A 15398-nucleotide genomic window follows, 5' to 3' on the forward strand; every position below is an offset into this window, starting at 1 on the left:
CTGCTCCCCCACCCACAACGGTGAGCCACACAAGGACGCTGGGAGCACAGCCACCACTTGTGAGCTTCTGCTGCTCAGCACTGCTCTGCCCCTGCCAGCACTTACTGGCTGTTAATGTCTGAATGAGCTGTACGTGGCACTTAGGTGCAGAATGCAAGAAAGACCCTGTCCGCTTCCCTTCCCCAGTAATTCATTCCAAAAGCCACTCACGGGCTGGGTGTGGTGGCATGTGCCTATAACCCCAGCTGCTCGGGAGGTCGAGGCAGGAGGGTCAGAAGCTCAAGGCCAGCCTGGGCAACTTGATGAGACTGTCTCAAAATAAAAAATAAAAGGGCGGGAGTATAACTGAGGCAGAGAGCTTGCCTAGTATGTGTGAGGCCCTGGGTTCAACTCCCAGTACAAGTAAATGAAGTCACTTACGGGAGCAAGCAAGCAAACAGCCAGAGGGCGAGAGAGGCCCTGCTCTGGCAAAAGCAGTGACCAAGGTGTGTGGCCTGGCAGAGACGAAACATTCCATGAGGTGCTGGAGAAAAGGTCCCTGAGGGGCAGGGCTATGAGCACAGAGCAAACACTCCAGAGGACACTGAGGCCAAAGGCAGGGACACCTCAGACGCAGGTCAGGGAGGCTAGGCTGCACTCTGAAGGCTATGGCGGTCATAAATGACACAGAGGACGTGTAGGACAGTGGGCCAAGACCCGGGTCAGGAGAGTGCAGCAGGGAGGGGGGCGGGGTCAGCCTGGGGCCCCGCCGTTGAGGGGACAGATGAGAGAGAACGCAGGGAGTGGCTCTCCCTTCTCACCCGTGGAAACCATGCTGGGGACCGGGAGGGGTGTCCCCACGAGGCAGCCTCTCCTTCTTGCCACCCTGCCAGCTTTACTGCTAAACAAAACCCCCTTCTCATGGGCAGAAAAGTCAAGCAAGGCTGGGTGTGGCGGCGCATGCCTGTAATCTCAGCACTCAGGAGGGTGAGGCCGGAGGACTGCCTGGAGTTTGAGGTCAGCCTGGGCCACATAGTACGTTCAAGGCCAGCTTGAACTACGTACATAGTGAGACCCTGTCTCAAAAAAAAAAAAAAAAAGGTCAAGCAAAAGCTATCTTTCCCTTGCCCTCATTCACTGCTGGCAGGGCAGGGATGTCCCCAGCAGTAGCCCCACACCTGTGTGCCACCTACACCAGTGCTCTTAGATGCGCTGAAGGTTGACAGCAAATGTGAGTTCAGCCTGTGTCCGGCGCCCCCTCCAGAACAGGGACACTGGAGCAAGAAAGGGAAAGAAGGTCCACCTGAGTCACAGCAAACATACCATGGATCACACATATGCTCTTTTTTATTTCATCTTAAAATAATTTATGTGCTTTTGAAATAAGAGCCTGAGACTAAAACACCTCTGTTGAGGTTCTTATAATATCTGGCAGAGTACTCAGGCAGCCTTGGATCCATAAGCATCAGCTCTCTCCCAGAGGGACCACCAGCGAATGGCCGTTTTACCAGGCCCCCAACCCGTCATGAAGGGAGGGCACGCACACACCTGAAGCCTCCCCATCTAGAGATTAGCCGCGTCCACAGCCTGCAGGGCAAGTATCAGCACAGGCACCGGGAACCAGGGAGGCAGCTAAAGCTGGCCAGATGGCACACGTGGGCAGAAAGTCCTTCCGGGACCTGCCTCCCAGGGGCATTCAGGGCACCTGGGTCTCTTGCTTTCTCTCGGTACCTTCATCCTGACGCGCTGAAGCCAGCCAGCCACACAGGGGAGCGCAGGGGAGTGACAGAGGCCGACTCCAGGCCCATCTCTAAGGAAATATGACCCTCCCTGAGACCCAGTCGTGAGATTTCTGGTCTCAAAGGGAGGGGAGTTGCAGGCTGGGGAAGGGCCCCCAGGCTGGGAAACCTTGTCCCTGCGGACGCCCCATGCCCCGGCCTGGGGGACAGACAGTGGACTTGGCCGTGCCCGGGGCTGGGCACCAGCTGCAGGCTCTCCCTCCAGGCGGCCGCGGTCACGTCCCCTTCTCCTTCCTCCTGCTCGCCCGCTGGCTGCTGAGCTCCCCCAGCTTCTTCTCCAGCCTCCTCTGGAGCTGCGCCCTCTTGGCAGGGTCCAGGGACCTGTCCTTGGTCCCGCTGCCGGCATAGAGGACCCCTTCCCGGCTGATTCTTTGTCTGGCATGGGCGCGAGCCTTCTCACCACAGCCATGGATCTGGGGAGGGCAGGAGAGTTAGGTGGGCTGCACGGGGTGGGGGTGGGGAGCCTGAACATTTACCATCAAAGAGCTTGGGGACGCACTCAGACCCAGTGACCGACCCTGCAGAGGCTGCCCACACACACATTCACTGGAGAGCACAGACAGGAAGCAGCACCCCAACCGACCACACAGTCCCTGCGGCCACCTCCGCCGACTGCACACCAGGCTCAGGCTCCTCCGTGCTGCAGCCAGCGTGGCGACATCATGGCCCAGCGATGCCTCAGTGCCATACCACCCCCAGCTCGATGCGCCCACACCCTCTCCAGCCTCCACTGGCCCCACCCCCCACTCTGCTCCAACCTGACGACACCCAGGGCTTCCACAGGCTGGAGGGGCCCCCGGCCCACCTCCCCGTGGCTCCCCACCTTGCACCCCTCAGGTCTCAGCCTAGCCCGGGGAGGGGTCTCTGCTGCTGCCCTGGCTCCTTCCTCAGGGCACCCATCCACTGGGACAGTGCCCTGTGCTGGTCTCCTTCCCAGATCCCACCATGACGGAGATGGGGTCTGCTCCAGCCCAGCTCCCCACAGGCTCCCACGCCTGGCTCTGAGGTCTCACTGACACATGGATGAAAAGGCCGCTGGGCTGCTGCCATCTTGATCCCTGGCCCACAAGTCCTACCTCCCACAGCCTGCAATGGGCCCAATCAACCCACCAACAGAGCCCGGGGACACTAGGACACACCCTCTCCACCCACACTCCCAACATGGCTCAAACTCAGCAAAGAGGCATCTTACTTGCCCATAACCCAAGTGTTCACAAGAAACCCTCAGTCAATGGCTGCTTCTGTCTTTAAAGCAAATATCCCCCTTAAATAGCAGAGCCTACTAAATGGGGCAAGCCTGCCCGGCATGTGCTTCCCCACTATCCAGCCAGGGAGGGGCCCGTGTACCTCAGGCAGGTGGTGGCTGAGACAGTAGCGGTGGCCACAAAACTGGCAGAGCTGTCCCAACGTCACAACGCTGGCTGAACACTTGGCAAAGCCACACGTGTTGTCGGCCTTAACAGCAGCTGACACCAAGGCGTCAAAGTCCTCTTTAGCAGGCAGATCCTTGGCGAGACGTCCTGGGGAGAAAGTGCCATTGGGCAAGAGGAGAATGTAAGACCTGATTCTCCCACCTGGCCCACAGCAAAACTGCACGTAGGCCACGTCCCACGTGTGCTCTTTCCAGTTCCTCCTTCCGGGCCTCAACGGAGCACACAGAGGGACACTCAGGAGAACTTGTCCCCTGTCCAGGCCACACTGCCCTCTGACTTACTCCCATCCTTACCGGGCCACCGACCCCTCATGTCCTGCTACGGACAATGGAGCCCAGCACCAGGGAGGGCGACAGGACCTCTGACAGGGTGGGGGCACACAGGCACCTTTGAAGGTGCTCTCTCATCCAGAACACGTTTAAATTCGAGGATGTGCCCATCAACTGCAAAAATAAAACCCCAAACCAACGCAGACGCCCAATTCCAGGAAATGGCTTGATGGCCCACAGCACTCACCGTCCCCCTGCAGACTTCCACCTTTCAACAGATGCAAGAAAATATCTTGAAGTATAGGAAGTGCTCACGAGTGGGAAGAGCTGCGAGGCTCCAGACAGTGAAATGCACATGTGCCATAAACATCCATCCACACACAAGTGGAGACGCACAGGACACAGATGAGTGGGATCCCCAGGACAGGGCCAGCTTCTGCTCCCCTGTGCAGGGGTGCACCGTAACCAGCCACACGGATCAGAACACGAAGCCTGAGATGTGTGGAAGCAAGGAAGCCTGCGACTCAGCCCAGGGCGTCCCAGAGGCCCCAGCACACCCTCAGGGGCCCTGGTCTATGGTGGCCACTTCAAACCTAAGCGGGCACTTTCCCCCAGAGGAAGAAAGGAAGAGTGCTAAGCCTCCCTCCCCTGGGCAGAACCAAGTGGCCTGCAGAAGGCCTGGGAGAGGGGCCGCAGTAGCACGGGGCGGCAGGCATCCTTGGGAGATGGAGACCCAGGGACCAGGCAGAGCTCTCAGGCCCCAGCAGGGAGCAAGGGGGCAGAGCACCCTGGGAAATCCAGCAAACACAAGGACGGCCTCTATCACGTACCACCAGGCCCAAGCTTCCGCTGGAAGCTCACGTGACCAGCGGTGCTGCTATGGGAGAGCAGGGCCACCCCACTCCGAGGGAAGGGCCATGGCAGAGCTGGTTGGGCAGCCTCCGTCACAAAGGGATCCACATCCTGGCTACTCCCTAGGACGCTGGCACAGAGCTTGAGCCCCTGCAGACAGGCAGGGTCTGAAACAGGAATGGCAAAAGGCACCCGGAATGTGGCTGCCAAAGGAGCACTTCCACAGAGGGACGGTGCCAGCTTCCCTGAGTGGGGCAGGGCTCCCCAGGATACCACGGGCTCCCCAGGACGCCCAGTCCTCACAAACCCAATGCACAGGTGAGCCCTCACTGCCCCTTGCAGGAAGAGGTCCCATCCCACTGTCACACTGGCTTGGCACCTTCTCCTTTGGGGCAGGAATCATATCCCCACTCTAAGCTTAAAAACAGAGGTCTCTTTCCTCTACTAGCATCCCATGCCCAGAGAGCAGGGCTGGAGGCTTGCACTACTTTGCTCTGCAGGAGCTGACGAAAGAAAGAGCCGACCTCCTTTGTGATCTTTCGGACACGGAAGGGCCTCTAACAGGGACCTTCAGAAGTATCCAGAAAACCCAGGCTGTGGCCAAGCGGGGTACACTCTATACCACTGCACACACACCAGCTCCCGTGAGAAGCATTTGGCCCATCCTGGGCCCCGGCATGGCAGTGCACAACAACGAGCTGAGTGAGCCCCGAAGCTCTGAGTACCGCGCCTCGGGCTGACCAGGACCCTTGCAGTGGGAGCCTACAAGCACCGCCCAACTCCAGAAGGACCGCAGCTGCCGCCCCTTTGCTGCAGTAAGCCCACCGAGAGCTTCCTACCTGTCGGGCCCTGCCCAAGGCTCTGGGCCAGGAAGGAACCTGTCACTCAGGTCCAGAGAAGGCCAGACAGAGCCAGGAGCAAGTGACATGATTAAAAATACAGTGCAACATGACAGGTGGCGGTGCCACCCGCAGATACCTGCAATTCCTCTCAAGGGTGGTAGGTTTCAGATAAGGGGACACTACACCTGTGCTCCCACAGTTGATACAACTTACCCTTGGCTTCTTTTTTCTTTTTCTTTTCTGGAAACTTCTGCAGCCCCGAGCCCACGACTGGCTGCCCCTTCTTGGCAGGCTGCTCCCGGGTTCCCTGTTCCCTCTGTAGCCTCTCTAAGTGCAGCGCTTTCAGGTCCACCAGGGCCTGGCCACACTGCTCCTCAGGGGGCTGCTCCGGCTGCACAGAGCTGAGGGGCACGGCGGGGAGGGGAGCTCTGCTGCTGACCCCCACGTGGCCCCTCCTGCTCACAGTGATGAACCTCGCCTTCCCCTCCCCAGCACTGTCATGCCGCAGCCCGTACTCCTCGGCCATCTGGTGCACCCGCAGCCTGTCATGAGAATTCAAAGACACAGGAAATTCCAACTGCGTCTCCTCGCTGGCCACAAACTCCTCGATCATGGCCCTGAGGCGCTCTATGCCATCTGCACCTCTCAGGACCCCTTGGTAGTCCCCATTGGAGCTGGGTGGAGAAGGGACTTCAGAGGCCAGAGTCTTTGTGCCTGGCCTCCTCCGATGCTGCCCGGCAACTGCTCCCGCCTCCTGGCCACCCTCCTGCCGCCCACTTCCAGGGGGCTTCTTGGCTGAGGAAGTGGGGCCTCGACGCTTCGCAGTGGCCTGGCTATGGCCCTGGGTACCCTCATGGGCATAGTTTTCGGGGACGATATCATCAAGATACTCAAAGGCCGTGCGCACTTCCCCATGCTTGGTGAAATAATCCACCAGGGTCTTCAAAAAGGGGTGGTTGTTGACAGTGCGGGAGTCACAGATGACTGCCACATGGCGCCGTGCTCGGGTGACAGCGACATTGATCCGCCGGTCCTCGGCCAGAAAACCAACCTCACCTAAAGGGCCAGAGGAGAGGGGAGCAGATGTAAGAGTAAGAAACAGGAAGCAGACTCCCGCATCCAATTCTGGGGCACCCTCAGCACCCTCACAGACTCGGGGCCCCCCAGCCTGCAGCCCACACCCGAGGGTGCCCTCCTCCTGAGTGCCCACGGGCCTCTGCTCAGCACTCTGCCACCACCGCTGCCGGGTGTGGCTGTGTGGCACCCACATGGACTAGAGGCTCCCAAGCTATTGCTGGGTTCAGGTGCAGACAGATCCCTCCTGCCTGAGCCCAGCCAGGCAGACAGCCAGGGAGGGGTGGCAGCTGGCACTCCAGGGGCGAGGTGAAGGGCCTCCCACTTCATCTGCTTCCATTCTGCTCTGGAAGATGCTTCCCAAGCCCACGAGCTACAGCTGAGCCTCTGGGTATAATTTTCTTATTGCCACAGCTATGCTTGGAGGCTAAAAGACAAGCTCTAGGCTTCAAGGTGGGGGCTCCGCCTCCTCAAGAGGGTGTCTGGGCCACTTCTAGCCCACCTCATAGTCCCACCCACCCCCACCAGCTCCCTGAGTGCACACTCATGCCACTGGGCCTCCAGATTCTGTTCCCTCCCCAACGCACTGGGCCAGTGAGGGCTCAGCCTTGGCGGAGCTGCTGGGATGTCACCCCCAGGACACTTCCCGCTGGCCCAGGCTCTGCTGATCCCACGGGGTCCTAACCACGCCTCGCCCTGAGTCATCTGCCGCACAAGACTCATGGAGGGCAGAGCTGCGCTCCACACCACCCTGACAGGGACGAGCAGAAGCCCCGACACCCTTGGAATCAACGCCCTCACTTCTGTGCAGCCCCAGAGTGCTCTGTGCAGGCCTCATACCTTTCCTGTTAGACCTGACGAAGGACAACACCACAGCCTCCTTCTCCCGGCCCTGGAAGCCATCGACGGACTTAATCTCCAGCTCAGGGTGCTTGTGCTCGAGGCTCTGTCTCAGCAGCTCCACCTGAAACCCGAGCAGTCACAGCCTAGTCACCCCAAGCCAGGGTGGCTGTGAGGCCCTGCCCCTCCTTCAGCAAGGGCCTTGAGCCTGGAAGGAGCCCAGAGGTACAGGCCTCATGACTGCCCTTCCCCCAGGCACACGGGGTCAGGCACAGAGCAAGAAGCTGTCAAACAGGAGCCTGTCACTGGCACTGCTTCATTGCTTTTGGCTCCTGACAGCCACCAGCCGCAGATGCCCATGTGTGACACTGTAAGTCAGGACAGGTGACACTGGAGGACACAATACTCCAGCAGGAGTGCTCCTACCAAGCAAAGCAGGGATAAGGAGGTGACCTAGGCCAGGACAGTGAGACCCAAACCAGAGGCTCTTCTACCCTGAGGCTGTCAGGCCACCTGGGGACACAGGAATGAAAATGAAGCTGGCACTGGGGTAATCAAGCTGTACATTAGGACAGGGCAGGGCATGGCAGAGGGAGATGGACACATAGACAGCTACATCTGATGTCATTCAGGCAATGAATCTAGCCATGATGAGGTCATGGGCTTTTTGGTCACCATAGCAAATAAATTACCATTTCTTCTAAGTTCTTTGTTGTTGTTGTTGTTTTGTTTGTGACATGGTTTCATGATACAGGCTTTGAACTCAGGGTGATCCTCCTGCCTCAGCCTCCCAAGTGCTGAGATTACAGACGTGTGCAACCACACCCCCATCTTCTTTAAGCTCTTTGGGTTGTCTGAGTCTCACTGGTACAGAGGAGGACAAAAAGGGGGCCGCTCACACCTGGAGGTTGTACGGCGTGATGACAGCAATGTCACGTGCTTGGACACCAGCATCCACCAGGGCCTGGACGTGCAGACTGACAAGGCGGACTTCACCTGCAGTGCAGAGAGGGAAGGCCGTCAGCACGGGGATGGGCTGTGCTGACCTCTGTCACTGAGCCCGTGTCACCAGGGTCAGATCACCAGGCCCTGCACACAGGAGCCAGCAAACGTAGGTTCACACGAACGGGGATGACCTGGCCGTCCCGGGGTGCCACGAGGCTGTGCAATCAGGGGACGGCCAGGAACCGCCGCCCTGCCACCACAACACCCAGGAGGAGCATGGAGCTGAGCGGCCGCTCAGAGCCCGGCTCCCGACCTCCTGATCCATCTCTGAGCCTCTCCCTCTTCTCACGTCAGCTTGAGTGAGGGAGGCAACCTGAAGCAACCAGGTCCAAAGAGGAGCCCAAGTCTGTGTGAGGACCAGGCCAGCCCTGGCCGGTAGGCTCACCCAGGTTTCCCCTCGACTGGTCATCATCTTCCTCCAACTCAAACAGCCCACAGCTAGCGGTATCCACGAGCAGCAGGGGGATGCCCGTCTCCTCTGTAGCAGCCACGCCCGGCAGGTCCCTGGCACACAGGCAGACAAAGAGCAGCGCTGAACTACACAACACCAGGTGAACAGAGGGGTCTCCCACAGGGCCCATGGCGGGCGCCGAGCACATCGGACTGGAAAGGCTGCACTCCCTTCCAGAAAATCAGCTGGAGTAGACTTGGGCTCTAAAATCTTGACAAGACCCCTTTCACTTGGGACGAGACGGGAGGCTGGGGCAGGGGCAGGGCAGGTCACTCACCTCAGGAGGTGCCCCGCCACCGATGGGTGAGCCGTGAGCTGACCGCGGTACATGGCCTCCGAGGCCCAGCGCATGATGGCCTGGTGCATGCGGTACTGCACGGTCAGCGTTCGCACCACCCTGTCACCGTGCGCCTCGGCCAGGCGCTCCATCAGGCTGAGCGACAGCCCCTCCTGCGCCGCCCTGCACCAAGTGGGGAGTGAGAGGAATGGCCTGAGTCCGGGTGTCCAGACGGGGTCCAGACGTGAAGCAGGGGTGAGCAGAGAAGGCTGCCTCAAACCCCAGACCCAAGGCATCCCATCTAAAAGGACGGCGGGGTCAGCTGAGTCATGGCCCCCAGCATGTCCTAATCTCCAGGACCTGAGACTACCTGAGACTACGTTTCCTTACGTGACAACAGGGACTCTGCAGGTGGGAAGAGGACTGTGTATTATCTGGGACAGAATTACAAGCGCTTTATAGGAGGCAGGCAAAAGGGCCAATCAGAGAAGGCCGTGTGACAAGACAGAGTTGAAGATGCCGCACACTGGCTTGGAAGACCCGGAAGGGCCCTGAGCCAACGCAGGTAGAGGCCGCCAACAGCTGGAAACAGATCTCTGCTGGAGCCTCCGACCAACCAGCCCTGCCAACACCGTGATTTTCAGCCAAAGACCAATTCTGACACCCGACCTCCAGAACTGTAAGATCACAGCACTGATCTGTTACAACATCTGTACTAATCTGTCACAGTGGTGATAGGAAACGAACACAAGCACCCTCTTTAGAACTTACTACTCCAGCGGTACACGGCCCCCACTGTCACCCACTGAGCACTTCCTGGCACCCCGCTCTCAGCACCAATCCTCACACCACAGGGGGTGGCAGCTAAAATGAGAGTGAGACGCAAAAGAAGAGTGAGACCCAGAGAGGTTAAGGCAGTGGCCCAAGGCTGCCCAGCAGGATCCATCTGGGACACTTGGCTAGGGACACGAGGCATAGCTTCTCACTCCAAGTGCCGATCACCAGAACCATGTGCAAGTGGCCAGTCTCGGAAAGAGATTCCAGGAGACTCCGAAAGAGACTTCCACACTCAAAATTTAAAGAAACTCTGCAATTACGTGATTCCTAGTAACCGTCACTACCAAAAACCATGGATGCCAAATCAAATGGAGACGTGAGGTGATTATAAGCCCTTCCTGCAAATCCAGAAGCACCGTCCACAAGCTCCCTCTTTCTCTTCTCCAGGCACACAGGGTCCTGCTGCCTGAGGGCACCGCTCCAGACTCCCTGCCCCCCAAGGCTCCCTGGAGAACAAAGCCTTTCTGAGGACATCTCCCTGGAGAACATCTGTGACTTCCCTTTGATCCAACAGGACAACCTCCCCAGCTTCCCCCTCTAGCCCACCCCAGACATTTCCTCTGAATCCTGAGGACTGAGCTTTGGGCACCTGGGTCCTTGCCCCTCCCCTCAGGAGAGTCCTCCAGCTCATCTCTCTCTGCTCCTGAGAAAACAACCAGAGTTCCAGGTTCGATCCTGACCTCTGCACAGACACTGAGAAAAAAACTTAGCCAACTGTCCTTCAGACAAAGGACTTCTATCTAAAACGTATAAAGAATTGAAAAAAATCAGGACCCCCAAATTAAAGACCTAATCCCAAAATGGGCATCTGAGATGAATACATGCTTCTCAGATGAAGAAACACAAATGGCAAATCAATATATGGAAAAATGTTCAATATCTGGTCATTCAAGAAATGCAAATTAAAACAACACTGAGATTCCATCTCACCTGAAAAGAACGGCCATCATCAAAAAATCAACCAATAACAAATGCTGGCAGGACTGTGGGGAAAAAGGAACCCTTCTCCACCGCTAGTAGGAATGTAGACTGGTGCAACCACTGTGGAAATCAGTGTGGAGATTCCTCAAAAAACTAGGATTACAGTTCTCATTCAACCCAGCTATTCCTCTTGTGGGTATCTTCCCAGAAGAATTAAAAACACTGTACCACAACAATATATGTACATTCAGCTGTTTATAGCAGCTCAATTTGAAATAGCTAGATCTTGGAAACAACACAAATGCCCATCAATCGAGGAATGGACAAAAGAAGATGTGGTAAGTTTATACAATGGAGTACTACTCAGCTCTGAAGAAGGATGAACTTAAGGCTTTTATACATAAATGGATGCAAATAGAGACCATACTCATAAGGGAAAAAATCAGACACACATGTGTAAACATTGTATTGTCTCCCTAGTGTAAGAAGCTAAAAGAGTAAATAAGATCCAAAATGTACAATAGATATAGGGAAAGGGAAAGGAACTGCTCAAAAAGAAAGAAGAACTGGGAAGGGAGAAGAAAAAATATATATATACATATATACACAAGGTAGCTAAGATAATTATGCTATGAATTTCTATTAGTTCTTTGAAAGGAATGGTTTGTGCTTATATTGTTTGATCATTTTGTATGCCTATATCTTGTAATCTGAGCAGCCACTCTGAAGATAACAATACGCAATACAAAACCACTGTTAATTTCCTATTGGCCGGATGTGGTGGTGCATGCCTATAATCCCAGCACTCGGGAGGCTGAGGCAGGAGGATCATTGCAAGTTCAAGACCAGCCTGGGCTACCAAGTGAGCTCAAGGCCAGCCTGAACTGCATAGCAAGACCCTGTCTCAAAAAAAAAAAAAAAACAAAAACAAAGAATTCCTATTATCTTGTTTTGAAATTGTGTATCAGTTTTTATTGTTTTCTTTTCTCTTTTAAAAAAATAAAGTAGCCAGGAAGAGGCCACCATCTCCAGAGGGAAGGGAGGACTGTGGCACGGAGCCCAGGGGAGCCCTATAAGGCTGCCTCTCTGGACCCGGAGCTGTGTGTTCAAAGATGACCTGCATGCCAGGCCTGCCCATGGGCTGCTGCAGCTGACTACGGATGGAAGATAAGCAAATGAACAAACAAGGACGAAGGTGGGAAATTCTACTGACAGAACAAAGTAAGCCACACAAGGGACTGGAGGCTTCTGTTTAGACAGCCAGGCTGGGGCCATACAGAGCTTTCATCCCAAGGGAATGTTAGGGTTTAAGTCCACATGTCCCCCCAAAGCCTCATACGATCACAGGCGGGCCCTTTGGGAGGTGACTGGATCATGTGGGCATCGCCTAGAAGGTTCTGTCTCCCTTCCCGGCTCCTCCCTTGACTCTTCACTTCCTGTCTGCCACGAGGTGAGCAGCTATTCCTCCACCACGCCGCTGTGCCAAGCGGTCCTGCCTTGCAGCCAGCCACCTGGAGACTGAAAACGTGAGCCAAAACGCGCTCATGGTCTTGGGTGCTATCTCAGCACTGAGGACAGTGACCGAGACAGGAAGGGCGGGGCTGCCCAACATGGGGCTGGAGACTGAGGCCCAGGCAGAGGGTTCACGGAGGCCACGTCAGGGCCACGAAGGGACGAACAGGAAATGAAGTGTAACAGGGGCCGTGGGCAACAGCACTCGGAAAGCTTGTGTCACCTCAGAAAGGTTGTGTTGGGCCTCCACCAAAAAATAGGGGACACCATGGTGCGCCCATGGGGTCTCCGGTGTCTCCCCGTGTCCTCTGTCAAGGGATGCCTGCAGAACAGGGACTGCAGCACCCATCCGAGGCTACGAGGTAACTAGAACTGAGCTCACTGGATTCAGTCTGGCCACAGAGCAGCTCTCGAGCCTGCACCACTAGGAGACACGCCGGGCACACAGACGAGGGTGACGGACCCCACCCACAAGGAGCACGAGGCCCATCAAGGACCATTTAAATGAGCAGATGCACGAGCACTCGGCAGGAGCTGTCATTGGGAAAGGTGCACAGGAGGGCATGGGAGACCTAATGGGGACGTCCGAGCCGGACCCAGAAGGACGGCGAGGGCTGACGGGCGAGGGGCAAGGAAAGGCTCTGAGGGTCTTACTTGTGCGAGACCGTGGTGGGTGGCAGCTGCTTGTGGTCTCCAGCCAGGATGCACTTCCTGGCCTTCAGCAGGGGGATCCAGCAGCTGGCTTCCAGAGCCTGGCCACACTCGTCAATGACCACCACATCGAAGTAGCTCTCGGGCAGCAACTTCAGGGGGCCGTCGGGAGAAGCACCTGGGGGACAGGGAACCCTTAGTCAACAGAGGCACTGGCTGATTCATTTCAGCTACACTTACAATCACACTGAGAGAGACACGCCAAGCCAGCTGCCGCAGCTAGTTTTGCATTACAACTGTGGCATAAATCTGCACCTGGAATAAAGACTTGGAAAGGACAGTAAGAGATCATCCCAGCTCAGCTGTGTCTCTGAGCACTGGCCATTCGACCATCAGTCACCAAAGTGAACTGTCCCTTTGGAGCTATCCCAAGTCTACGGAATGCTGGCCTGTTTCTATACATCAGATCTGTGTTATTTTAGGGTTTAAAATTCAATTTTCCTGTAATTTAATTTTCCTGCAAGAGGTTTCATCTCTTGGACAGAGACAACAATACTGCTGAGAAAAACCTCCATGCTCTTGACAACACAAACCACTGCACCAGGTGTTCCTCCTAACCTACAGCAGTGCAGCAGGGAGAGTACAGGCTGTAAGACAGCCTGGGCCCAGCTGGCCCTGGCAAACTGCAGTGCGCATGAGGCAAGCACCTCCCTATGACTCTCTCGCTGTGGACTCCTGCGGACCACACTGGTGTCACAGGAAACTGAATGATCACGTATATAAAGTGCCTGGCTCAAGACAGCAGGCACTGGCTGGGGATGCAGTTTGGTGGTGGAGCACTTGTCTGGCCTGTGAGGGCCCTGGGCTCCATCTCAAGCACCACAAAAAAAAGAAAAAGAAATCCTGCCCTTTTCACTCCCACGTGACTGAATTATGCTAGAGATACATGTATATTTTATGATGAAGGTATGTATGTATTTTGAGAAATTTTCCAAGACAGACTTGTCAGACTTGATTAGGGAAAGTGCCACAGGGGCAGAGAACTATGACCAGACTTCAGATCATTAAGAGATGTGTTTTGATTATACATGGGACTGCACAGTACAAAAAGAAATCAGACTTCCTTTGTTTTTGTTTTGTCTTGTTTTTTTAACATAGCTGGTGATGAGATCCAGCGCCTGACATGCCAGGCCATCACTCTACCCACCCAAAATCTGACTTCCTGGTGGAAACACTTCCAAGAAATTACCCTATTTCCCCAACCAAGGAGGAGGGGCCACCAGTGGCCCTTTGGGTGCAGAGGGGAGGGGTCCCCTTCTGACCATTAGCAAGGGCTGCACTTAAAGGGAAGTAAAAGCCAAGTGTGGTGATGCACACCTGTGATCCCAGCACTCTGGGAGGTTGAGGCAAGAAGATTTCAAGTTCAGGAGGCTGAAGCAGGAGGATTGCCCCTGAGTTCAAGACCAGCCTGGGCTACGTAGCAAGACCCTGTCTCAAACAAACAAACAAACAAATGAGATAACTGGATAAAACTATAATTATAAAGCCTATCAGAGCCTGGACTCTGTTCCTTGGAGCGGTCCACCATCTAAGAAGTTGTAGCAGAGCCTGGGAGGCGGGCCCTGGAGTCCTGGCCTCCTGACATTCACACCTTGTGTAATCCTCTCCCCCTGAGTACAGGCGGGCTGAGGCTTACTTCTAACCAACAGAATAACACAAAGGCAGGGTGTAGCTCAGCAGAAAGCATTTACCAGGGTTGCACAAACCCCTGGGTACAATCCCCAGCAGTGCTAATAATAACACTGATAATAATGATAACAATAACAACAACAATAATAAGGCAAATGTGATAAAATGTCACATCCTCGATAACATTACACAAGGTTATAATCCAACTACAAGACTCAGTCCCTTGCTGGCTCTGACGAAGTGGCCATGCTGGGAAGGCCTACAGGGCAAGTAGCTAAGGTTGGCCTCTAGCCAAAGATCAGCAACAAACTCAGTCCAACAGCACGTAAGAAACTGGACACTGACAACAGCCACACAAGCTTGGAGGCAGAATCCCTCTGGGCAAGTCTTAGACCGGACCAGAGCCCCAGCTGATACCTGGGCTGTGGCCTGTGAGACCCTGAACAGAGAACCTCACTAAGCCATGCCGGCACGACTGACTCACAGAAAGCGGGTGGTAATAAACGTGTGTTGATGCTACTATTATACAGCACAAAAGAGGCCCCACAAACACGACAGACCCGCGTGAACCCTGAACTGTGGGCTGACAGCATCCTCCACACAAACGTGAGGCACACAGCACACGGCTATCGGGTAGACAGAGTCCTGCACACTGCCCAACATGCAGCAGCAGGGATTACACTCATCACCCAAACCCACTCTTTAAAGTAAAAGAAAAAAATGTGGAATACCACATTTTAACACACTGGACAAAGAAAGTGCACCCGGAGGGGACCTTAGCTTTTGGCCTTAAATTGCCAGAAGGCTGCAGAGCATGGAGAAGCCAGGTCCTCGGAGCCTGGATGACTCCAAGATGAAGAGATGGGATGCAGGGGGCTGGGGATTTAGCTCAGCGGCAAAGCGCCTGCCTGGCAAGTGCAAGGTCGTGAGTTCGGTTCCCGGTACCAGAGAAAAACCAAAAAAAAAA

General features: G+C 55.4%; 1 protein-coding gene across 1 annotated transcript in view; it reads right to left on the reverse strand.

Moving 5' to 3' along the window:
• Window positions 1-1299: 1299 nt before the first annotated feature.
• Ighmbp2 (immunoglobulin mu binding protein 2) overlaps window positions 1300-15398 on the reverse strand; it is a 29870-nt gene continuing 15771 nt past the window's right edge. The window contains exons 8-15 of the mRNA XM_005384263.2: window positions 12746-12920; window positions 8822-9004; window positions 8479-8597; window positions 7990-8084; window positions 7089-7212; window positions 5388-6230; window positions 3126-3298; window positions 1300-2191 (exon numbers count right to left, since the gene is read on the reverse strand). Coding sequence (XP_005384320.1) covers window positions 1994-2191; window positions 3126-3298; window positions 5388-6230; window positions 7089-7212; window positions 7990-8084; window positions 8479-8597; window positions 8822-9004; window positions 12746-12920 — 1910 coding nt within the window. The 3' untranslated portion in view covers window positions 1300-1993. The remainder of the gene's footprint in view (window positions 2192-3125; window positions 3299-5387; window positions 6231-7088; window positions 7213-7989; window positions 8085-8478; window positions 8598-8821; window positions 9005-12745; window positions 12921-15398) is intronic.

The sequence above is a fragment of the Chinchilla lanigera genome, unplaced genomic scaffold, assembly GCF_000276665.1.
Source record: "Chinchilla lanigera isolate Chin_1 unplaced genomic scaffold, ChiLan1.0 scaffold00021, whole genome shotgun sequence".
In the NCBI taxonomy this organism is placed as follows: domain Eukaryota; kingdom Metazoa; phylum Chordata; class Mammalia; order Rodentia; family Chinchillidae; genus Chinchilla; species Chinchilla lanigera.